At 43.8% G+C, this 23,772-nt stretch overlaps 2 protein-coding genes across 2 annotated transcripts; both read right to left on the bottom strand.

The window, feature by feature from the left end:
* Window positions 1-12,414: 12,414 nt before the first annotated feature.
* On the bottom strand, window positions 12,415-13,356 carry LOC136654308 (olfactory receptor 5AR1-like). Its single transcript, XM_066631266.1, has one exon. It carries the CDS (start codon window positions 13,354-13,356, stop codon window positions 12,415-12,417), a length of 942 nt encoding a protein of 313 aa, XP_066487363.1.
* Window positions 13,357-17,769: 4,413 nt separating this feature from the next.
* LOC136653102 (olfactory receptor 5A1-like) lies at window positions 17,770-23,495 on the bottom strand. The gene is made up of 3 exons (XM_066630024.1): window positions 23,471-23,495; window positions 22,896-22,949; window positions 17,770-18,734 (listed from the first exon to the last, which is right to left on the bottom strand). The coding sequence occupies exons 1-3, from the start codon at window positions 23,493-23,495 to the stop codon at window positions 17,770-17,772; spliced, it is 1,044 nt and encodes a 347-aa protein (XP_066486121.1).
* Between the last annotated feature and the right edge of the window lie 277 nt (window positions 23,496-23,772).

The following is a 23,772-nucleotide window of genomic DNA, read 5'->3' as shown; positions in this document are numbered from 1 at the left end:
TAGTGCAGCTTCTAATAGTGAATGGCAAGTCCAGCCTTCTGGCGCTAGCACCGAACCTCAAGCACCAGACCAGGCACATTCTTCGTTGATATCTGAGATGGTGGGAGCTCAGTCACCCTCTGTCTGCATACCCCCCCAACTGGAGCAGCTGAGCCTATGGATAGCTCTCCTTCTGAAGCCTTTAAGCCTGTGCTGATGAATGAATCGGCCAGTGAGGTGGACTGTCTCAATGGAGTAGGTTTGCAGTGCCATTCAACTAACTCAGAGGAGGTCTTGCATCATGGTGTGGCTATCCAACAATTGCCTAGAGACTCAGCCCAGGTCTTGTCATCTTCCCCAAGTTCATCACAGCCTAATTTGAACTCCTTATCTAAAGCCCTGAATGGGGTACCATCAGGGGCAACATCTGCTGTTCCCTGCAATGAGGAATTGGAATCAGCTCTTGAGTCCTGTAAAGTTTTGCCAAAGATTCCTGGCTCCCACATACCCTCCAGGTTATGTGGGGACATAGAAGTGAATGGCCAAAATTCAGGTTCAGCTAACCCAATTACCACTGACCTCCCAATGCATTTACCTACTGACGACCATTCACTCATTGCAAGGGCGCTCCCAGCCCCCAAAGGCCCCTTGTCAACGGAACAAGGCCCCAGGGCAGATCCTCCTGCATTGGTGGCTAAAGATCTGATAATGGAATTACAGCTGGAGGGGGATGACATTGTGGAGGGTGCCATCAGCACCTTTAAGGAACTCACAAGACCAGAACAAATAAATATTATCAGATCCCTGGACAGGGTTAAAGCAGAACTTCTCAATTATAACACGGAAACTTTGACCTATGAAATCCATCCTCTGACCCTTCCAGTGCCAGCATCTGCTCATCAATCTGCTTTAGAAGTAGCCACTGAGGCAATTCCTGTCCCTTATTCCAGGGATTCTACACCATCTCCTGTGACCAACTCAGCCCTGAGTAGCTGCATGTCTCATCATCCTTCTGGTGCTGAGTGTCCATCAGGAAGCAAAGATTGACTAATTAATGCTTCTCCAGCCCCTGCTACTTCTTCCCAACTAAGAATTCTTTCCTGGAACATTGCAGGGTGGAAGAATAAGAAAAATGACAGTGGCTTCTTAAGATATCTTAGAACATTTGATATTATTCTATTGCAGGAGACATGGGTTTTGGACCATCTGTATATCCCTGGCTACAAGGCTTTTGTAGTACCTGCAACTAAACCCACCTCTAATGGTCGTCCTTTGGTGGGTTTAGCCAGCCTTGTACTGAAGCAGTTTAAGTCATGCCCTTTGGACATCATTCCAGGTTGTTGTAAGATACAAGCACTGAGGGTGTCTTTTGCAGACATTGACTTAATCTGTGTCAACACTTATATCCCTCCTTTGCTTAATAGTTCACAAAGGACCCAGCTCTGGAATGATCTATCATCATGTATGAATGACCTTAAGAGGGCCCACCCCCTTGCTGAAATTGTTTTGCTGGGCGATTTAAATGCCAGGGTGGGAAATTCAGCAGATATATTAAGCAGAGCCTGGGATGTGGATGATGACAGCTTCCTCCGCCCCATTTGCGCACTAAGCAGGCGGTCCAAAGATGCATACTATAATGCTAATGGTATGGCTCTTGCTAAGTTTTCCATCAGCTCTAACATGATCTGGCTCAACGGGCTAAGAGAGTTCCCCAACGCTGATGAATTTACTTTTGTATCCTCTCGTGGTGCCAGCGTTGTGGATTGCATTTTAGTTTCCACTAAAATGAAACATCATGTGAAAGATTTTGCCATTGGGGACCTAACCCTTTGTGACCATTTACCTTTAATCTTGGTCCTTGACCTCCATTCTGGGAGAGTTCCATCACAAGCTGAGATGGATACAAATCCAGAGGGCAGGTATAAAATTGTGACTAACAGCGCCCTTTCCCCAAATTTCCATCGTCTAAGTACGGAACCAGCAAGCAGAGTTTTTTTATCAGCCATTCTACAGGATCCGGATCCCCTTGTTCAAATCAAATCCTTTGAAGGTTTTATTGGTCACGTTTTTAAGGTCTTGAGTACCAAGCCCAAGTTGGTTAAATCCTGTGGTGCATTTGACAAAAAGGATTGGTTTGACAGTGAATGTAGGAATCTTAAGGGGTGTATTAGGGCTTCTTATTTAGATTTTAGAAAGTACAGTGACCCCGATTGTTTGGTTAAATACTCTATCCTTAAAAAACAACTAAGAGTTTTATTGACAGAGAAAAAGAAAAAGTTTGTTTTAACTCAATGGAATAAACTACATCAAGCAATTCAACAAAAAAATAATAAACAATTTTGGGCAGTTGTAGCAGGTTCGTGTAGATCATACATACGACCCTGCTATTATTCCATCATCTACATGGGTTCAACACTTCATAGACATTTTTTACAATAAGAGCAAATCCCCAGGCACCTACCCTGACTTCACCTCTGTGGATCTGCCTATCTGGCCCCCTGTGACCCCTGATGAAATTAAAGAGCTAATTATGCAATTGAAGCCAGGGAAGGCTGCAGGTCCAGATGAAATACCACCTGAGCTTTTAAAAGGTGATCCGGAATGGTGGGCCCAGTTACTTGCCCATGTCTTTACAGTGATCGACAGTTCTGGCCTATTGCCCAATGTCTGGCTTACAGCGACAGTTATTCCTATCCATAAAAAGGATGACCCTACCACACCACGAAATTTTCGGCCCGTTAGTTTGCTTTCTGTAATAGGTAAGATTTATGCTAAATATCTATGCAATAAACTTACTCTCTGGGTTACTTCACAAGGCATCTTAGGCCCCGAGCAATCTGGCTTCTGTCGGGGCAAATCAACTTTGGACAATTGCTTGATCCTATCGCATTTGGCCCATAAGCAGGTTAGGATATGCAAGGCTCGCCTTTATGTAGCCTTCCTTGATCTGAAAGGTGCCTTCGATTCTGTGGATAGGGAGCTTCTTTGGTCCAAGTTGGAAAACATGGGGATTGATAAAAGATTGTTGCTGCTGATTAGGTCCCTCCATCTAAATACTTCATGCAGGATTAGACACTCCTGGAGTGGGAATCTAACTCATTCCATCGCTACCAACAAAGGGGTCAAACACGGCTGTGTCTTGGCCCCCATGCTTTTCAATCTGTTTCTAAACGACCTTGCCCCATCCCTGAAGGAAGTAGATAGCCATTGCCCGAAGCTTGGTGCAAGTCAAGTGCCGCTACTTCTGTATGCGGATGATGCAGTACTGATATCCCGTACTAGGATTGGCCTAAAACGTCTGCTGAATCGCACTGAAGAGTATCTTCTGTCCAACAAATTGCAAATCAATTATGCTAAATCTAAGATAATGATATTTGCCAGCAGATGGAAGGCTTTTAAATGGTCTTGTAATGGCAATAAAATGGAGAAGGTTAAGCATTTCAAGTACCTGGGAATCAACTTCCATTACAGGCTCACTTGGGCTTTTCATCGTAAGGCAGTGCAGAACGCATCCAAACTGGCGTCCTCAGCTATTTCCCGTTTCTTTTTTACCTGCGGCAATGGTTACGTTCCTGCCGCTCTGGAGGCGTTTAAGGGTAAGATTCTTTCCCTGGTCCTTTATGGTTCTCCCGTCTGGTATAAGGCTATTAACCAATCATTAGAATGCATTCAGGCCTCCTTTCTGTGGAAGATTTTGGGTTTACCCAGGTGCGTTACCTACTCGGTTCTGTGTCTCGAGGTGGGGTTAATTCAGCTAAAGACGACTGCTTGGCTAAGATTACTGAAATTTTGGTTTAGGATTTTATATAATCCTATCTCCTCTGGCCTAATGCTCCAATTATTGTCGGATTCAGTCCTGCCATTAGAGATCACTGATCTTTTAACCAAACTCAAGTCAATTGGGCTGGACACAGCAGAGCTAGGCATGATTGGTTGTGATGCTGCTTACAGAATCGTCAAAGAAAAAATTCTTGACATTGAACAACAAGAGCTGTTTAGTGCCGCCAGAACCACATGCTCTCCACTCTATCTCCATGTTTCAATCAGTTTTGGGAAACCGGCCTCCTTCTTTTATCACCTGGAGTGCCCACAGGCTCGGAGAGCATTCACACTTGCAAGATGTAATGCTCTTCCATCAGCCGTGTTATCGGGCAGGTTCAGTGGTATTCCTTACCACTGAACCTGCAAGAGGAAATGCAAGTGTGGTGGGGATTGTATTGAGACCATAACACATACCCTTTTCTACTGCCCACTTCATGACGTCTCATGCAAGAAATATCTAGGCCCTTTGCTAACTAGGATGCAGGGCTGGGAGGACTCAACCATGCTTCAGTCTCTCCTTTCCACACCTGACTCTGAGACCCTTGATAGGGTCACTGCCTTTTTATCTGGGGTAATTGCCAGGCAGAGCTCTGGAACTCTGGGCAGTATGTGAGGAAAAGACTGATGTCTATGTTGTGTTGTCTTTGTATATTTTTGTTTTGTTTTGTTTTTTCTCTGTATTTTATGCCAATAAAGGTCTTACTGAACTGAACTGCAAAAAAAGTGAGTGGCAAGAAGCTGCTCCAGAGGTGGAGAAGGAAAAATGGAGAAAATGGGGATTGCAACCTGATGACAATGGGATGTGGAAATCTGAGCACAGGTTGGTGCTTCCTCGAAGTAAACAATATGAAGTATTGAAAAAGATTCATGAAAATACTCATGGGGGAGCTGAAAAAATGGCTGACCTTGTGCTTAGACAATTCATATCTCCTGGAATTCATGAAACTGCTAGACGAATAGTAGAAAATTGTTATTACTATCAGCAATGTAATCCAAAAGGGAAATCTCAAGTGAAAACCCCAGGTGGGCGACCTTGGGCTCATAGACCTATGCAGCATATTCAAATTGATTTTACTGAACTGGTACCTTCAGAAGGGAAGAAGTATCTGCTTGTAATGGTAGATCAATTAACTGGATGGGTAGAAGCTTTTCCTGTGAAACAAGCTGATGCAGTAACTGTGTGTAAGTTAATTTTAAATGAAATTTGCCCTAAATTTGGCCCACCTAACATCTTGGACTCTGACCAAGGGTCACATTTCACTGCTAAAATATGCACATTATTGACTGAAGCTATAGGTACCAGGTGGGCTTACCACACGCCTCATCATGCGGAATCTTCGGGAAAGGTCGAGAAGATGAACTGTACTTTGAAAAATGTTCTAACAAAGCTGTGTATGGAGCTTAAGATGAAATGGACAAAGGTTTTGCCTCTAGCTTTGTACATTATTCGAACCCTGCCTAAGAAGAGGAGAAGGTTGTCACCTTATGAACTCTTATTTGGACATGTTCCTCCTACCCTAATGCCATTAACCTCTATTCCAAAAGACTGTGGGGCTAGTGGGTTAACTGAGGAGAATTGTAAGTATGTGAAAGCTTTGCAACAACATCTAGTGACTTTGCATAGATATGCCGCTCAATCGCAGTCATTACCTTTGTAGGAAGCTGTCCATTCTATCTCCCCAGGTGATTTCGTTTGGGTGATATCCTACAAGAAGGCATCGTTGCGTCCTAAGTGGCAAGGTCCCTTTGAAACCCTGTTGGTGAGTCCGACTGCAGTTCGAGTGAAGGAACTTCCTACGTGGATTCATCACACCAGGGTCAAGAAGTGCACAGCAGAAGGGGCCTGCACTGACGAAGCAACGAGGAGCAATGCAGCTCACTGACCGGCAAGGTGAGCCAGAAGTTGCTGACAGCGCAGGAGCAACGCAGCCTGACCAACCCGAAAGGCAGGCCAGAAGTTGCTGACAGCGCAGGAGCAATGCAGCCTGACCAACCTGAAAGGCAGGCCAGAAGTTTGAACTTTGAGTGACTGAACTTTAAATAACTTTGATTGCACTTTGAATGACTAAACTTTAAATGACTTGCTATCCTTTTGGGAAGCCTAAAGCACCTTCAACAGAGGAACTTTTCTGGTGTCCATTTCCAGAAGGATGGCCACGAATCATGGCTTGGACTTTTGCAGCTTGTGCCTGTGTATTGTGGGTTTGGCTTTGCATGTGGCTCCTAGGTTAGGACAAATTTATGATACTAATGCTTTTATTCGTTTTGCTCATCAGATGAAGAGACGTATGCCATCCTTGCAAAATACATCATGCTGGGTTTGTTCTCTTTTACCAGTGTCCAGTGAAAATGGTTTTCCAATGCTACCAACTCCTCTAACAGCACAAAATATGACTTAGGCACCTTCTCTAAAGGATCCCACAGGAAGCAGCTTCGTGACTTGGAATTATGTGGGGATTGTTTCTGATAAGTATACCATAGTGATGCCAAGAGTGGGAGAATAGTGTTTCTTAAGTCAAGGTGCACAATCAGTGGGCACTAGTGTTTGTAAAGGATATTTTAATGGTACACATTTTGGAACAAAGAGGGGGCAAGGAATAAATCTAGAAGATGTATATTCCCAGAGCAGAGCCTATTGGGCATACGCAAAGCCTTTAAATTCTGCTCTGATGTTCAAAACCCTCAAATTACTACGAGAGAGGATTCTGTTGGATTGCGTCCCAGCATATCCAAGTGCACCTAAAGAGGACAGTAGAAGTTACCTCTGTTACTGCAAGGATAAGGCTATAGAACAACACTTCGAGGGATTAGTTGTGTGGTCAGGATGAGCCCTACGAGTTTATGCAGTATCAGCTCTTCATAGAGTTAGTCTCCTCTATGGTGTTTATTGAGTATGTGGGGACAAAGCCTATATCATTCTTCCAACTTCATGGGATGGTTCGTGCTACCTAGCATGGTTGAATCCTCCAGTTTTGTTCAGGGAACAACTGCCAATTGAAAGAGTGCAGAATGTGCGAAGTGCTAAGGAAGATGAGGATAGGACACATCCTCTGACATGGAAAGCACTGAATGATTGGACAGGTACCTGTGCAGCCTTTCCTTGGGCTTGTAGTAGAGCTTTTTGGAGAGTAGGTGAGGGCCTGATTCATGTCCAAGGGATACTTGAACAAATGGTGAACAATACAGCAGGAGCCTTACTTGATTTAGCTTCTGAGCAGAAGCAACTAAGGCAAACTGTGATACAACACCGCATTGTTTTCAATCTTTTATTGGCTGCTCAAGGAAGTGTGTGCGCCTTAATTGGCCAGGAATGTTGTGTTTTCATTCCAGATATGCACAACTCTACCTGGGATCGTGCACATCACATTCGCACAGTTGCTAAAGATATGGCAGGCAAACTGGTGGTAGGATTTTGGGCTAATCTGTTCAGTTGGTTCCCTGATGTGGGTGGATAGTTGCATAACCTAATAAGGACTTTGGTTGTCTTTATCTGTCTTCTGTTATTGATATATGTTTTGGTAAAATGTACTTGTTGCATGGGTAAGATAATCGTGTCTAAAGCATGCACAACACCTGAACCCAAGAGAGTATATTAATGCTAACAAAGGTATTTACAAGAAATAATAGTTAATGGAATGTATAATCATATTTTGCATATATCTATATTATCATGTATCAATATATACTGAATAAGAGATTATGTTGGTGGCTCAGATTCACTAGTTCATCTGTGCCAAGAGGAGGCACTGAGGGAGATTTTTAAGGTTTGCCTGTATTGATATATCTTCTTATGTAAACTTATGTATTTGTCTAACTCAAGTAATGTATATTGCTCTCTGAATCTGGTTCTCAGGCCTACAAATATGGATACAGACTTTGGTTGTGCAGTTCTCTGCTTACGCAGATAAGAAGGAATGTGTTTTTCAGCTTTTAAACTGTGGCTGACAGCCAGGAACTTTTGCAAGGGAACAGAGAAGATCAGGTCAGACAGTACTAGGGTGCAATGACCCAGGTTTATGAATTCTGGAAAGTTTGGAAAGTCCTGAGAAGCCAAACTGCGTCATGGTTGTTATGGATAGTTGTTTTTCTACTGTTATAAAAGTGATCATAAAAGGGGAGGTACAAGGGGTATGGTCTTGTCCTTGAAAAGTCTGTTCGAGCCTGTTAGATAATAAACCATCTGAAAGAGAGCAACTCTTGATTTTTTTTATTTCAGCTCCTAATTGGAAAACAAAAAAATCCAAATTTTTTTCTATCAGACATCACAGTTTCAACTTTTAATGCTGGCACTTTTCACAAAGACAAAAAAAATAAGAGGCAGGCAATCACTGCATCTGTAGTCAATCAGTATACACGGAAGCCTTGATCGCTCTTGAAACTTCCATACAATGTTAATGGAAGTGCTCAGTGCACCATAAGTGGGTGGGCTGTCATAGGAATCTCAGGGTTCGGCACTGCTCCGGGGCCCAGTTGTACAGCACCAGTTGTACAGAGTAGCTTCAGGAAAATCACTCCTTCTCAGCCTCAGCTAGCCTTGGAATACATACTCACCTGAAGCCTTTTGCATTTCCCTGAATGCAGCTTCGCAACTGCCTCTTTAAAAAGAAGAAAGAGTTTGATAGAGGGATGATCTGTAGCTCCTAGGAAATTTCCTTAGAAGTGCCAAGTTTGTGATCTGTTTGCTTGCACTACTTTGCCTCTTCCTGTCTTGTCCATTTCTTCTATATTGCCCTTCGCTTTGCTCTTGTTCCTGTTACGTAGCTGATGCCGACGTCTGCCCACTGACAAAGATGCTTCTCCAAGTTGGAGGCAAACATGGTTTTCTGAGAGTTGAGAATGGTTTGAGAGGAGCTTTCCTTCCCAGGCTATCTACCATTTTACCCCAACAGCAAATTGGTGGAGTGCACTCATTTCAAGCACAGATCTTTCTTTCATGCTATCTTGAACTGTCTGATGGGGGGAGGAGCTCACAACAATGAATATCATATCTCTGGCTTTACACATTGATAAATGCAAAACTCTTCAGAGCTCCATGGTCCCTTCTCATATCCTTTCAATTATTTTTCTCATTGCTCCAAAAGTGCTGGTTTAATGAAAATGGTAGTCAAAATGTTTGGAACAGTGACTGAAAGGTGAAATTGAACTAGAGATGGGGAATCATATTTTCAGTCTCTCAGAATCTCAAGTCATACATAGAGGGGCTTTCACATTCAGGACATTTTTCAAGAGTTATTTGGTTAAACAAACAAACAAAAAAATCTAGTAAGCATCAATTTCTTACCTACTGGGCATATGACTTTTAAGGATGGCATTTATCAATCTTCTGAGAGAACCTCAATCTCTCTCCCTCTATTATTAAATCCTGTGTAAGTCACTACTACATTTTAACTGTTGCTTTCTAAATTGTCCCTAGTGCTGAGCGAAATATTTGGCGTGGTGAAAATTGTTGTAATTATGCACAGGTACTGGGCTTGGTGTTAGTATGTGGCAACAATGACAGTGGGCACACCTGCATCTGTTGCGTCTGCACAAGAGCAAACTCTTGGCCTTGGTGATATGTTGAGTGTCTAAGCCCAGTGCCTGAACAACAGGATGCTATTATATTTAAGAATGTGCTTTGTGGTTTAGCTCAGGCCCAGCTAGCTGTAACTAGCCCCTTACCAAGTATTGCTTCATGTGTTTGAGATTTAATAAAAAGCTTGGTAGAGGTGGGGCGAGGAACTTAGATCTGTTCCAGTTTCAAGCCTCCCTGATGCATCTATACCTTCAAACCTGTCTGCCGTCTCTCATTCATTTGCTCTGATTCCATGCTCCTTTAGCCCCAGTTTCCTTTCTTAACCCTTCAGTGCTCTGCACTCCCACCAAGCAACAAGGCTCTGAAGCCTTGGGTGCTTCCCAAAGCAGGTAGAACTGCTACAGAAAATAACTCGCTGTGGTCAACAGTATGGTTTTTTGAGTGCAGAAATATTTTGTGTCAAAAATAATGAATCACACTCATGCCTTTGGAGGTTAATGAGATCCAGAGAGTGTTGAACTTGTCTGTAATTGCTTCAAGGGACTATTGTGAATTGAGAAGAAGTACACATTACAGTGAAGATGTAGAACTGAACAATCAATGGGTCCTCCCTGCATCCCCCAGTAGTGTGTTGCTAAAGCAGTCACATTCCACTGCTTGCCCCCAAAGGAAGTGAGAATTCATACGAATTCCAAATGAACACATTTAAATCCTTCACAAATTGACCAGGTAATGTAATGACTGCTGAGGGCAGGGGGGTGCAATGGGCCAGTGGGGTGGCAACAGGATGAGCAGATTGGGCTCAGGAAAGGGGGTGGGATTGGCTTGCCATATCCCATCCACCTTCCCAGGTGTACTTCGCCAACATGGATAAACTCAGACTTGCACTAATGAATTGGTTGGCCTAAGTCCAAGTAGACACTGGCTGGGGCTTTCCCCGTGGCAAAGGGGTGAATGTCCCCTTACCTCGAGGAGACCTCCAACATGCACAATTCCCCTGCAAGATGTCCCTCAAGCTGCAATGGTACCACTGCATTGGCACAGGGGAATTTGCCCTGAACTGGGCTGTTTGGATCCTATGGTCTATTGCTGCTGCTAAGAGAATTCTATTTAAGAGAAAACTGTTTACAAAAGGCATTGAAAGATGATAAATGTTGGAATGTTTGCTTCTTCTTTTTTCCTTGAATTGTTCTAAAAATTTTGTGAAAACTGGAAAACTGAAAATGTACAACCCTTTCTGCCCAATCCTGTCACCCACCATTGTACTCGATGCAGCATGTGCTGCATTTAATGGTGTTGAAGGGCTAGAACAGGAGCCAGAAGGCCAACCAGAGGTAATTAATAAAAGTTTTATTTACCTCTGGGAAGGGCTTCCGGTTGCCTCTGGGTCTCTTTGGACTACTCCATAACTCCCCAATGACAACACAGTTTGCAAACATGACTTCTACTGTATGCTGCAGGGGCATTTTGGCTTGTTGATGCCTCCTTGGGGTAAGAGAATACTTGTTCCCTTGCCCCAGGGGATGCCCCAACAGCTGCCATGGGTCAACTTGAACCTAAATTAGCTTCATAGTCTGGAAAGGGGGTTAGGTTTTCGTGGGTGCCAAACCCACCCCCTTTCTGGGCCCAGTCCGTCCTCTTCTTCACGCTGTCACCTTCCTGTCCTGCTCACCCCACCCCATTCCACCCTCCCTTCGTTCCTCCTTACCCTTACACAAACTTACCAGTGGCAGCGGGTGTCAACTCCTTGTTCTAACACAAACCCAGCCACTCATGACTTGAGACTTTGGCACTGTCATGGTTGCAGCAGCCATAAAACTATGCTGTTGGAACACTCATTCCAGTGGCGTAAACGGCCCTTAGGATTGTGCTGTCAGTGTGTTTGAATGTGGTCAGGCAGGTTCAAGTGGGAGGGCACTGTGATCCACTTCCCATGCCTTCTTCACAGCTTTCAGCAAAAGCAACTAGGTGGACAAGAAGGAGTTAGTGGTGGCAGGAGGGAATGCACCTACTAACACACCTGCAAGCAAGAAAGGGGGGACAAAATTGGGGTGGAGTTTCAGCTGGCACTTAAACTAGAGGCGGGTGTCAATGCCAATGCTGACGAGACAGATTTGCAAGGTTTCAGGCAGCAAGTCTGCTTGCTTCACTCCAATTGCATTCACAGCTGTGATTTACTATGTAGTACTGCAGCATTGTCCCATACAAATGTGATCCCTGACTGGGTAAGATCGCCTGTGTGAATCATGTAGTTAGGCCAAAGAAGAAAGTGGCTGAGCAGCGATAGCCAGAGGAAACAATGGGGCTGAACACAATTTTTAAATGGTGAATATTTCCACAGAGAGTAGTAAAAAAAAAAAAAAAAGCCATATTTTTTATCATTGTTACTTTCAATCTGAAATTTGGCAATTCTATTATAGATTTAATTCTACTGCCCTCCATCCCATTAAGAAAATTCCTGCTCCATGTCTGGCAAACCAGCATTCGAACCCACAATGTCCTCTTCCCATTCAAGAGCTACAGCTTAAAAATGGCGAGATTCAGCATTACCTATGTCAAGGTCACTGGATTCAGCTACAAATTCCAGGAGAAGCATCTGTGCTGAGCATAAATCAGACAGGTCTTAACCATTCCAACCTCTGTAGATTCAAAATTAAAGACAGTGTCAGTACTCCAGAGAAATTGATAACTTTTTGGACCCAGGGAGATGTAATTATTATTATTAATAATAAAAATATAGCACCATCAATGTGCATGGTACTTTACATTAGAAGAGAAGTCCTTGCTCTGAGGAGTTCACAGACTCAATAAGCACAAGGGATGTGATTGAGGAAGGGGACCGAGGAAACATCCTGTTTTGGACATCTTTTTCTCAAACAGCAATTTCATTCCAAACCACTTTGTGAATTATTTCTGAAATGTGGGACACTTTCAAAAGTGGATTGTATCACAAACATCCTCTGCTCCAAGAGTGAAACTTGAAACTTCCACAAGGCAGGCAGAAGCATATTTAATATAGCTAATATAGAGAACTGAGTCTTGGCTTCACAATATTGAAGCAGAAAACCCACAATCATTTGGATTCTGTGAATGTAGTTTTATGCCCTACCCATGGCTTTCCGGAGTGCCCCTTGCACATCCTTGTTTCTCAAGCTATAGATGATCGGATTAAGCATTGGTGTGAGAATCTCGTATAGCACAGACAAAATCCGATCCTGCTCCTGGGAGTATGTGGAGTTGGGACGGATGTATGTGAAGATGATGGTGCCAAAGTAGATGTTGACCACAGTCAGGTGAGAAGCACAGGTAGAAAAGGCCTTGAGATGACCTTCCTTGGTGCGGATCCTGACAATGGCCAAAACTATATAGACGTACGACACCAGAGTAACCAGAAATGAACACATGATCACACCTCCACCCACCACAAAGGTTGCAATTTGATTGGCCTGAATGTCAGAACAGAAGAGCTGAAACAGGGGTGGGACGTCGCAAAAGAAGTGTCGGATGACATTGTCCCGGCAGAATGACAAAAGGGACATCATGCCAGAGTGCACACCAGAGTTAGTCAAGCCCAAAATCCAGGCAGATACTGCCAGCCGCACACACGTTTTGGGGTTCATGAATACACCATAGTGCAGTGGGTGGCAAATGGCAGCATACCGGTCATATGCCATCACACCCAGCAGGAGGCATTCAACGCCACCAAAGGAGATGAAGAAATACATTTGGGAGAAGCAACCAGCAAGGGAGATTCGCTTGTCCTGAGAGAGATAACTTATCAGCATCTTGGGAACAGTGGAAGATGTGTACCCGATGTCCACAACAGAGAGATTACCCAGAAAGAAATACATGGGGTTGTGCAGTCTGCTGTCCAAAGCGGTGATGAGAAGAATGAGAGTGTTTCCACCTAGGGCCACCAAGTAGCAAAGGAGAAAGAGACCAAAGAGAATGAGTTGGACCTCTGGGTCACTGGAGAGCCCCAAGAGTATAAATTCAGTAACAGCTGTGCCATTCTGCACCATCCGATGTAGGGGCTCCATCTGTGAGGGAATATTAAATGGAATATTTGTCAAAAGGTGGCACATGGAATAGAGGGTTTAGCCACACAAATACAAGCATGAGAACAGTCAAAGCACAACAGCAGTTTATTTTTAATCTCTAGAAAGTATTTGTGCTGCCTTCCATTCTTTGCTTTCTCTTTCTAGCTTCCTCCTCCTAATGAACTCTCAGAAACTCACAGAATTTATATACCTTTAACTGTTCAAGAAGAAACATCAGTTTTCATAAACTCCAGTTCCCAGGACTATGGGAATATCTGATCCAACCCCATTATAATGGAATTCAGTGGGGGGTCAGCATACCTCCGCACCTGAACTCCATTCCCTGCTGACAATAAAAATGCTTTTCTCCAACCACCACACATGAAGTATTTTTAAGCACATCATCTTCCCTTCTGATTGTAACAGTGTTGTATCAGGGCAGGGGTAACTCCAGTGTTACAACCAGAAACAGAATTTGGATGCACAGATCAAGCTAAATATAACACAGAACACTTTTCTCCCCAAGATACTATTTGTTAGAAGAGAGTTGCGATTGGATCTCCTAATATTTGTTTTTAACTTTAAAGTTAACAGATTCTAGATTTGTCTGAAATAACAGATTCAGATGAAATAGTGCTTATTCTATCTCTCCCCCCTTGGGGCAAATAGCCCTTACTCTGCCATGTCCCAGAAAACCCTCTTACCATTGCATCATCAATATATCAAGGTAAGGAAAATTCCAGTTCTAGGACCACATACTGTATTAAAGGGAGGCAGGGAGGCTGTGGGGGGCATGCACTGGATCCTATCCCCTTTTCTGCAGCCTCCCCACCCCCTTTTCTCCCTAAACTTCCACTAGTGAAATTGCTAGTCTGAGGAAACCCACTGAGGAGCAGGAGGCTTACAAAAGTGTAAGGGGAATTAAGCTCCATTTGCTTCTGAAGCCTCCTGATTTGTCCCTGCTCTTAACCCCTGCTACCTCTTAACCCCTGGTTAAGCTAACTGGTTAAGAGGAGCTTTTTCAAGTGGCTGCTCCAATTTTATTTAGCAGCAGGAGAGGGTGTTCCTCTTTTATTTAGTTCCTTTTGCCTCTGAAGCCTCCTGATTTGTCCTCCCCTACTGGAAACAGTGTGCCCATTTTTGGCGTGGCTGCACCAGTGGGCGGGGGGATAAGAATAGAATTGGACTCTAAATAGTGCCGTTTAAATGAAATGAATTATTACATTCCCCAGAACTTGATAGAGATACATATTATAACAAGTATGCAATGCATTCAAGATGACTTTGGGCCCCATCCTATTCAATTTTTCAGTGCCGATGCAGCTGTACCAATGGGGCATGCACTGCATCCTGTGATGGGCAGGCAGTCGCAGAGGCCTCCTCAATGTATGGGAACGTTTGTTCCTTTATCGCGGAGCTGCATTGTGGCAGCACCGGTGCTGGAAAGTTAGATTGGATTGGGCCCACAGAGATTTGTTTTCTGCCTTTGTTAGCCCAAGTCTACTCAGGAGTAAGTCTCATTTCAGTTGATGGAGCTTACTCCCAGGAATGTGTGAATTGAACTGCAGCCTGAAATAAGTGTTTGGGGACTTGTAATGGCTATTGATAGATATATTTTTCATGAATGTACCTGAACTTTAGCTAGTGGCTGTCTCCACTGAATTTGGTACGTTCATTATAAGAACCTGACACCTTGCTACTATTTCTCCTCCTCTTTGCCTCTTCCCCACAAATAATTAACTGCATGTGGCATATCTGTCAGAGGAAAATGATGCATCACTTGCCTCAAGCACAGCATTGTCCAAGAGGGGAACTCCAAGTTCTCCCTTTTCCTCCAACATGTAATCCTGGCCCACGCTTCTCCTTTGAAGAAATCACCACTGGGATGATGCCATTTGTAGTGGAGAATTTTGGGGTGAGAAAAGGATTCTTATCTCTTCCTTACCCATTGGTTTTCCCGTGAAACTTCCCCTACCAGTCACCTTTCTTCAACCCAAGTGCTAAGCTCTTGTTTCCACATTGGATTGCCACATGTAGTGGGGGGATGGATGGACGGGACAGGTCGGGGGGACGACCTTGTGACCTGCTCCACCACATTCTTATATTGCCCAAAGTTCTCCAGTTTAGTGTGATGGGAAAGGAGCTTGCATGCAGCTGCAATTATATTTTAAAACTCATCTCTGTTAATATAAGATTAAACTGTGGAGTGTGATTTGAACTGGTGACTGTGAGGTGTGATGGCTCACACATGCAAGCTTAGCTGCAGCCATCAAGTGGGGAACATACATGTGTGAACTAGTTGTTGGACTGAGGAAAAGAACTGGTTTCAGATCTAAACGCAAATGTTTATGAGTTTTCATTGAAATTAGCTGCTAACATCACCTGTTTCATTTTTACTAATGCAATACATCTCAGAATGTCTTCCTGAAGACAGTGAAGTCAACAAATATTTAATCATTTCATGTGCTTAACGATCTGGTCATAAATGATGACGGAAGGCCAGAAATTAATAATGATAATGATAGAATCTTGGCTAGAGCCTGAATTGTAAGCTATAATGATCTAGCTAGATCCTGAATTGTAAGCCCAGCATAGGTTGTAATAAAGTAATAATATATTGAGGATGTTGTTCATCACACATAGTATTTCAATTATAACCTTACCTGCTCAGTATTTATCTTTTTGTTTTATGCAGTAAGTAACCCATTCTGAAGCTCTATCCTGGAATATATCTCAATAAAAGAAAAATCCTCTTAAATTGCCAGGAGCAAGCTCACCAATACTTCTCCCTCTGGCTCCTTCAAGCCAGAGTTCCAAATCGTACAGTACACAGACCAGGCTAGGCAAATACGCCAGTGTGATGTGCCCAGGGGAATGATTGCTACATACTATTTTGATTCTTACAGATAGCATTATTTATTCCTTTTGAGAATTCAAGTAAGAGTATTCGGTAGAGGTAGTTTAGCACTAGATACACAACATTTGAGGTATAGAGGAACATTCATAATTATTTTCTTGGACATATTGCAAGTCACAGGATGATAAACACAACCTTAAAATGCCACACCCGAAGCCATCATAACATACATTGGATCTGGACCAGGTAATTAACATTCCCTCTCTGATAGCTGAAAACATCTAATTAAAAAAAAAGGCAATTATGAATTGTCCATCTCTTGTGCTTCCCTTATAACTCCTTGCTATTAAAAAAGGAGCAAGTGAGGAAATTGTAGCTCTGTAACTTTGCACAATGAAAGTGCATTCTGGATGCATTTCCTGATTTGAATGTCTTTCACACTAGTAGGCACACACAGGCATATATAAATATGAAACACATAATGTTCAGAGAGATGGTGCTGAAGCAACAGAATATACATAGAGTGGCAATTACCTGACATATGGCAAGCTTTTCCTCTTCACAAGAGGATGATATTTATGCTCAGATGGTCACTTAATCACAAATCTGCACCATACAATAAAATGAAATATGGGCAAGATAGAAATTCTCCTTATGCTGTGGACAATGACATTATGTTAACTGGTTCTTGATGAGGTTGAATTCCGCAGGAAGGACCAGGTACACAAATTGGTAATGCTCCTGGAGCCCACCTTAATCCTGGATAAGCAGGTGTGGGCCATGGTTGGTCTTCTAGCTGCACTTGTTCCTGTCCCAGACAGACCTTGCCACATGGTTCAATCCTAACTAGAATCAGGCCAGCGCACGCCATTTACGGTGGTGGAAAGGTTTTCTGCTACTGTAAAATGGCGGATGGCAGTGATCTGTGTGCGCTACCAATGGCAATTTTTCCAAGTTCTGTTGCAAGAGGTGGCAGCGCTAGAAGGAAATCACCAGACTCAGTTGTACCTGCTGGTACAGGTAAGCATCTGGTGGGAGTGGGGGATGGGAAACAGGGAGGAAAACAGAGGAAATAGGGTGGGTGAATTAGGAGCATTTTGGGTCTGGTGGGGGTATGACAGGAGCAGCTCCCCCAGTAACCTAACCCCTGTTATGTTCCTGACATGCCCCTTAGATAAACAACTTGTGAAGATGAGAGGAACATTGAAGGCCCTCCCTAACTTTTGCAAACTCATACCTAGGTCAAACAAAAATCACCGGGAGATTTTCCATCAATCTTTATTATTTTTTTTTTTAGCAGAGGCCTTTACAAATGCATTAGTGTTTCAACAATTAGTACACATAGAGTTGAGCACATATTTTGTACCTAGGTCAGAAGCAGAAGGAAACCAACAGGTGACCAATAAGACCTTATTCCAAGTTGCACAACAGCCACCTCCTACCCTGCGCTGGATACAGCACAGGCTAGTCAGCCTTCCTGTTCCAGTGCAGGATATGGTTGGGCTACCCATTGACTGTGTGTCACATCAGACCTTCTCAAGACATTGATCCCATACTTATAACCTGTTTTTCCCAAGCGCTCTCCAAAAGGCCCCCTGCACTTCCTTGTTCCCAAAGCTGTAGATCAAGGGGTTTAGCAGGGGAGTAATGATGGCATACAACACAGAAACCAGGCGATCCTCTTCCAAGGAATGGTTTGAGGAGGGACGTATATAGGTGTAAATGATGGTGCCACAGTAGATGCTCACCACAGTGAGGTGGGAAGCACAGGTAGAGAATGCCTTGATCCTACCATGGGCCGTGTGGATTTTGAGCACTGCAGAGACAATGAGGGTGTAGGAAAGTAGAGTCAGGGAGAAAGGCACAATAATGACCCCCACAGAGATAGTGAAGTTCATCAACTTGACAAGAAATACATCAGAGCAAGAAAGTTGCAGAATAGGAGGAATGTCACAGAAGAAATGGTCAATTTCATTGGAGTGGCAGAAATCTAGGGAAAAGATTAATGCTGTGTTGACAACAGAATTGATGTTGCCAATAATCCACGAAACCGCCAGCAAAATGCCACGAATGGGCTGTCTCATGAGCCGGGTATAGTGCAGAGGGTGACAGATGGTTGCATAGCGGTCATAAGCCATGGCTGAGAGAAGTACACATTCTGTGCCTCCCAAAGTGACAAAGAAATACATTTGGAGAGCACATCCTATGAAGGAGATGGATTTGTCCCCTGATAAGAGGTCCCACAGCATCTTTGGAACTGCGGTAGATTTGTAACAGATCTCTACAAAAGAGAGATTCCCCAAGAGGAAGTACATGGGAGTTTTGAGGCGTTGGTCAACTCTGATCAATATAATGATGACTAGATTCCCTGCCAAAGTCAACAGGTAGACTAACAGGCCTATAGCAAAGAGAAGACTCTTGTTCTTTGGATCAATAGAGAATCCCTTGTGGACAAATCCTGTGACATCTGTATTCCTTTCAGATTGATGGAGTCCATCTTCAGCCAAGATACTGTAACAGCCTAGGCAGGAGACAGCATCACACTTTATACTGTTAATGCTGGAAATTTCAAAAAGATGTTTAAAAAATGAGATATTTATTTGCTCCTGCTTTGGAAATGTAACAGAGTTGAACCACAGGGATTCTAGAGGAGAGATGAAAATGATACAATATTTTTATTAATTTAAAATATTTATACCCCGCCCTTCATCTGTCGGAGCAAATGTCCAGGGCAGATATTGTGATCCATCTTTCCAAGATGGTCATTCAGATGAAATTCTTTTTCAGCTAGACAGCCTCACTGAGGGTGAGAATTCTGTCTTTACAGGAAAAGACCTTGAACTGCTAAATATTGAAGTAAATTAAGGTGAACACAAAAACTCAAAATTTTCCCATCAGATAAAAGTATATCAGTTCTGCTTAAACCAGAAAAGCTCTCATCACAGTACAAATTTCAACAGTTACCTTAGATAAACTGCACATGCAACACAAAATGTTTTTTAAAACTACATTGCACACTTTCCAGAGAGTAAGCCCCATTCTAGACCAGAGGACTTACTTTGGAGTAAAGCATAGGATTGTGCTGTAAGTATGCTTGCTAGAGATACAGGAAGCATCAAAACAAATTCAATGTCAGAAAGCAATTATAGAATTTCGTCTTCTCTGGCAAACGTAGCTGCAAACCTTATCTGACTGGCACGTGAATCCTGATATTGTTTGTTCCCTGACAATGAAAACAGAGCGTAGGCATGCTAAGAGGACTCTCCCCCCCCCATTCTTCTCAGTCAAGTTCTCAAAAACTCTTTCCCTTCCAGGCTCCCAGGACAAAGGCACCTCCCACAAGAAATGTGACTGGGGTACACACAGGGATATGGGAGAGAAGAGGCCACTGGATAATTGTATAGGAGGCATATGTATCATGAGGCATATATAAGGTGTAGAAGCAACCCCTCCCCCCCCATATTGGCAGTAGGTGAGCAGCACATTGCCAGATAAATTGCATAGCAGGAGAAAAGGATTGGAATAGAGGAGGGTATGTCTTCACAGAATGCCTGTGGGTGAATCCTCTTTCATGAACACAAGTGTACTACTGCATTCAAAAGAACGGACCATGCCACTAGTCTTCAAAACTAAGGCAATACATGCTTTCCCCAATGAATCAAAAAGTGCCCAACACGGTATCGGGGGATGGACAAGGTTGCCATGGGGGCGATTTCTGTGTAAAGTTTGGCTCCAGGGCATCCAGCAGCCTGGCAGCAGCACTGACTGTAGTGACCAAAGAGGAGAAACTGTAGCCCCAGTGTGTATCCCCCTCATTTACAGCAATAGCATACTTTGGAACACACACACACACACACACACACACACACACACACACACTTGAAGCCATATGTGTCTGCCTGAATGTAGCCTTTCAACTGTCTCTGTAAAAAAGAAGCAGAAAGCGTTTGTTTCAAGGATGGTCAATAGTTCCACTAAGAGGTGCCTACTCTGTGTTCCTTTTGCCCTCGTTGCGCTTCCTCCTCTTGAATCCTGCCTTGTCTGTTTCGTTCTTGCATGCCCTTTGCTATGTCCTCAGTTCTGGTAGACCACTCATGTTGACCAACCATCTGGCTGTTGACAAAGAAACCTCATAAGGTGTTAATCTGGAGGTAAGCAAGGGTTTCTAACTCCTGGATGGTGCAGCAGCCCCCTGTGAATTAAAACAGCCCCCTTCACCCCTCCTTTAATGATGCCATCCTGGGGATCGTGTCTCTGCCTTCACCCCCCTCCCCCAAAAAGGCTTAACTCAGGAGCCATTCCATTTTATGCCAAAGTAAGTGGGTGCTCATACCTATTACAAGGTGATCCTTCTACATGTGCACACTGCCCTCTTTCAGTTGATTGGCCTCTTGTCCCTTCTCACACTCTTTCAAGCTTTTCTCTACCATTATAGCATTAAATATTTGTTGGTTTAATGAAAATGAAAGCTGAAATTCTTGGAAGAGTGACCTTATAGTGTCTATTCTTGGGAGAATGACAGAAAACCGAAACTGTACTAAAGATGGGAAATCCTATATTCAAGCTCTTAAAATCATCAAACCATCCATAGAAGGGTTTTCACATTCAGGACACTATGTCAAGAGTTCTTTTATTTAAAAAAAAAATACAATCAGACCCAATTTGTTACCTGCTTGGTATACTGGTTTTAAGGTGGGCCTTTATTAAGCGCTGCAGAGAACCTTCTTCTTTCTCCATCTCCATCTGCTATTGAACTCTGATGAAGACACAATCAAGTTTTAATTGTTGTTTTCTAAACCCAGTCCCAAGAGCTATTAGTCCCCAGGGTTGACAGAAATAATTGGCATAGTAAAAGGAACCCTCTTGCATTGACACAGTGATCCTTTGAGTACAGGAGGAACTTATCTCAGAAATAATGAACCATTCTCATGACTTTGGAAGTTAATGAGACTTTGGGGGATTGAGTTTGTTAGCAAGTACTTCAAGGGACTATTGTAAATTGAGAAGGGCAGCATTTGACATGCCACCTTAGGAATCAGGAGGTCTTGGGCTGGCCCTAGATACAGAGATGGTGAGATTCAGCATTGCAGGGACCACAGCAGCAAACTGTCAATCATGCAAATTCTCCTGGGCAGGAGGGGTCACAGAAACAGGAAGAGTGTTATGGAGCAAGCCCTACGCATAATAATAATAATAATAATAATAATAATAATAATAATAATAATAATAATAATAATAATAATAATAATAAACTTTATTTATATCCCGCCCTTCTCCCTGAAAGGGACCCAGGGCAGCTTACAACATGTAAAAACAATTTTAAAAAACATGATTTAAGACAGATAAAAACATATTAAAAACACATTAACAGAGGCCATAAAAATAGTAGTCAGAATAAAATCAGAATAAAAAGAGCATAAAACAGCAAATCAAAGAGGAATCCAGCCTGTCAAAAAGAAACTAAAAGATGTATAAAGTGTTAAAAAGGCCATGAAATCAGAAGGCTTCTTTAAAGACCAGGGTCTTCAGGCCTCGCCGAAAAAACTCAAGAGAGGAAGCCATTCTTAAGTCATGGGGAAGGGAGTTCCACAATGTTGGTGCCACTACTGAGAAGGTCCTATTTCTTGCCACCGCCCCACGAACCTCCTTGGGCCACCACCCAAGGCACTTGGCACTTGTAAAAAGGCCTTCTTTGATGACCTGAGAGGACGAGCCGGATTGTACGGAAGTAGGCAATCTCTAAGATAGCCTGGCCCAGAGCAGTATAGGGCTTTGAAGGTCAAAACCAGCACCTTGAATTGGGACCGGAAATGGCAGCCAATGTAGCCCCCGGAGAAGCGGACTGACAGAGTCAAATCGCCTAGCTCCAGTGACCACACAGGCCGCATTCTGCACTAATTGCAGTTTCCGAACCGTCTTCAGGGGCAGCCCCACATAAAGCGTGTTACAATAATCTAACCTCAATGTCACCGTAGCATGGATCACAGTGGCCAGGTCTGCACGATCCAAGTACGGCCACAGCTGGCGCACCAGCCGAAGCTGAGCGAAGGCCCCCCTAGCCACAGCCGCCACCTGGGAATCCAGGAGCAGCTGCGAGTCCAGGTTGACCCCCAAGCTGCGGACCTGCTCCTTCAGAGGGAGTGCAAACCCATTCAGAGCAAGCCGATAGTCCAGCACCAGCATCGAGGATTTCCGAACCAGGAGAGCCTCTGTCTTATCCGGATTTAATTTCAGCTTATTAGCCCCCATCCAGATCCGCATTGCTTCCAGGCAGCACTCCAGGCCCTCAACCGCCACCCTGGAGTCTGGAGGAAAGCAGAGATAAAGCTGGGTGTCATCAGCATATTGATGGCACCCCACTCCAAACCCCCGGATGACCTTTCCCAGCGGTTTCATGTAGATGTTAAATAGCATGGGGGACAGAATTGAACCCTGTGGCACCCCGCACCTCAAAGGCCAGGGTGTTGAACAGGCAACCCCCAGCACCACCATCTGGGATCGACCCTCCAAGTAGGAGCGGAACCACTGCAAAACAGTGCCTCCAACTAGCAACTCGGCCAGTCGGCCCAGAAGGATACCATGGTTGATGGTATCGAAAGCCGGCGAGAGGTCCAGCAGGACCAACAGGGACACACTCCCCCTGTCCAGTCCCCGGCGTAGGTCATCCACCAAGGCGACCTACGCATGCGAGGGATATGATAACCTTGAAGGTGGCCTGGGAAGGGATCTGAGTTGCCTGTTGTCGCAACATGGGAGAGAAGAAGTGAGGGCACTTAGAAGCAATCCAGGGAAGTTGGCTGATCAGCCTGTGTGGCTTTGACTTCCATAAGTTGGTGGTAATCAGATAGGAAGGGGGCAGGGGATTGTGGAGTGTTACCACCCTGGATGCTGGGTGGCACAGTGGTTCATGGAGGAAGGCTGGAGTGGAGGTGCTAGAGAGTTAGGGCACAATCCTAACCCCTTATGTCCGTACTTTCCAGCACTGACATAAGGGCAATGTGGCTTCGAGGTAAGGGAACAAACATTCCTTTACTTTGAGGAGGCCTCCATGAGTGACACCCAATTGCAGGATGCAGCACATGTTCCGTTGGCACTGCTATGCCAGTGCTGGAAAGCACTGACATAAGGGGTTAGGATTGTGCCCTTAATGATTCAACAACTAGGCAGGCAGGAAGAAGAATGAATGTGGACCAAACAACATAAGGCTGTGAAACGGATACAAGGTGTTATCAGTAGAAGTTTAGCAGGAATGCTTACCTGAAACGTAAACAGCATGGTCCATCTTTGAATGTTCAACTAGAGTAAAAGAAACGGTTTCAGTTTTTCACAAACGGTTTGCTGAACTTGGCCACGTGCCGCAGTGTTCTCAGCACAACAGATAAGAATGCATTTGAATGAATAGCCTTTGTTTTCAGACCACAGGAAAAAAAATATTCCAGCAGTTTGAACTTTTCAGTTTGAAGGCTTCTTCAGAGCACCACTTGCACACACAAATGCTAGAAAACAAATATTCACACCGGCTCTCATAGAAACCACTAGGAAGCTTAGCTCTCCTTATA

This window comes from Tiliqua scincoides, chromosome 5, assembly GCF_035046505.1.
Source record: "Tiliqua scincoides isolate rTilSci1 chromosome 5, rTilSci1.hap2, whole genome shotgun sequence".
NCBI lineage: Eukaryota > Metazoa > Chordata > Lepidosauria > Squamata > Scincidae > Tiliqua > Tiliqua scincoides.
This window is presented reverse-complemented; position numbering and strand designations above follow the sequence as displayed.

Bases quoted from the DNA above. Each gene is read 5' to 3' on its own strand.
- LOC136654308 (XM_066631266.1), bottom strand. From the start codon at position 13,356: ATGGAGCCCCTACATCGGATGGTGCAGAATGGCACAGCTGTTACTGAA.
- LOC136653102 (XM_066630024.1), bottom strand. From the start codon at position 23,495: ATGGACCATGCTGTTTACGTTTCAG. The intron at 22,950-23,470 runs GTAAGCATTCCT...TTGCGACAACAG, and splicing joins CCATGCTGTTTACGTTTCAG to GCAACTCAGATCCCTTCCCA. The intron at 18,735-22,895 runs GTAGGTCGCCTT...TCTCCTGCCTAG, and splicing joins TTATCATATCCCTCGCATGC to GCTGTTACAGTATCTTGGCT.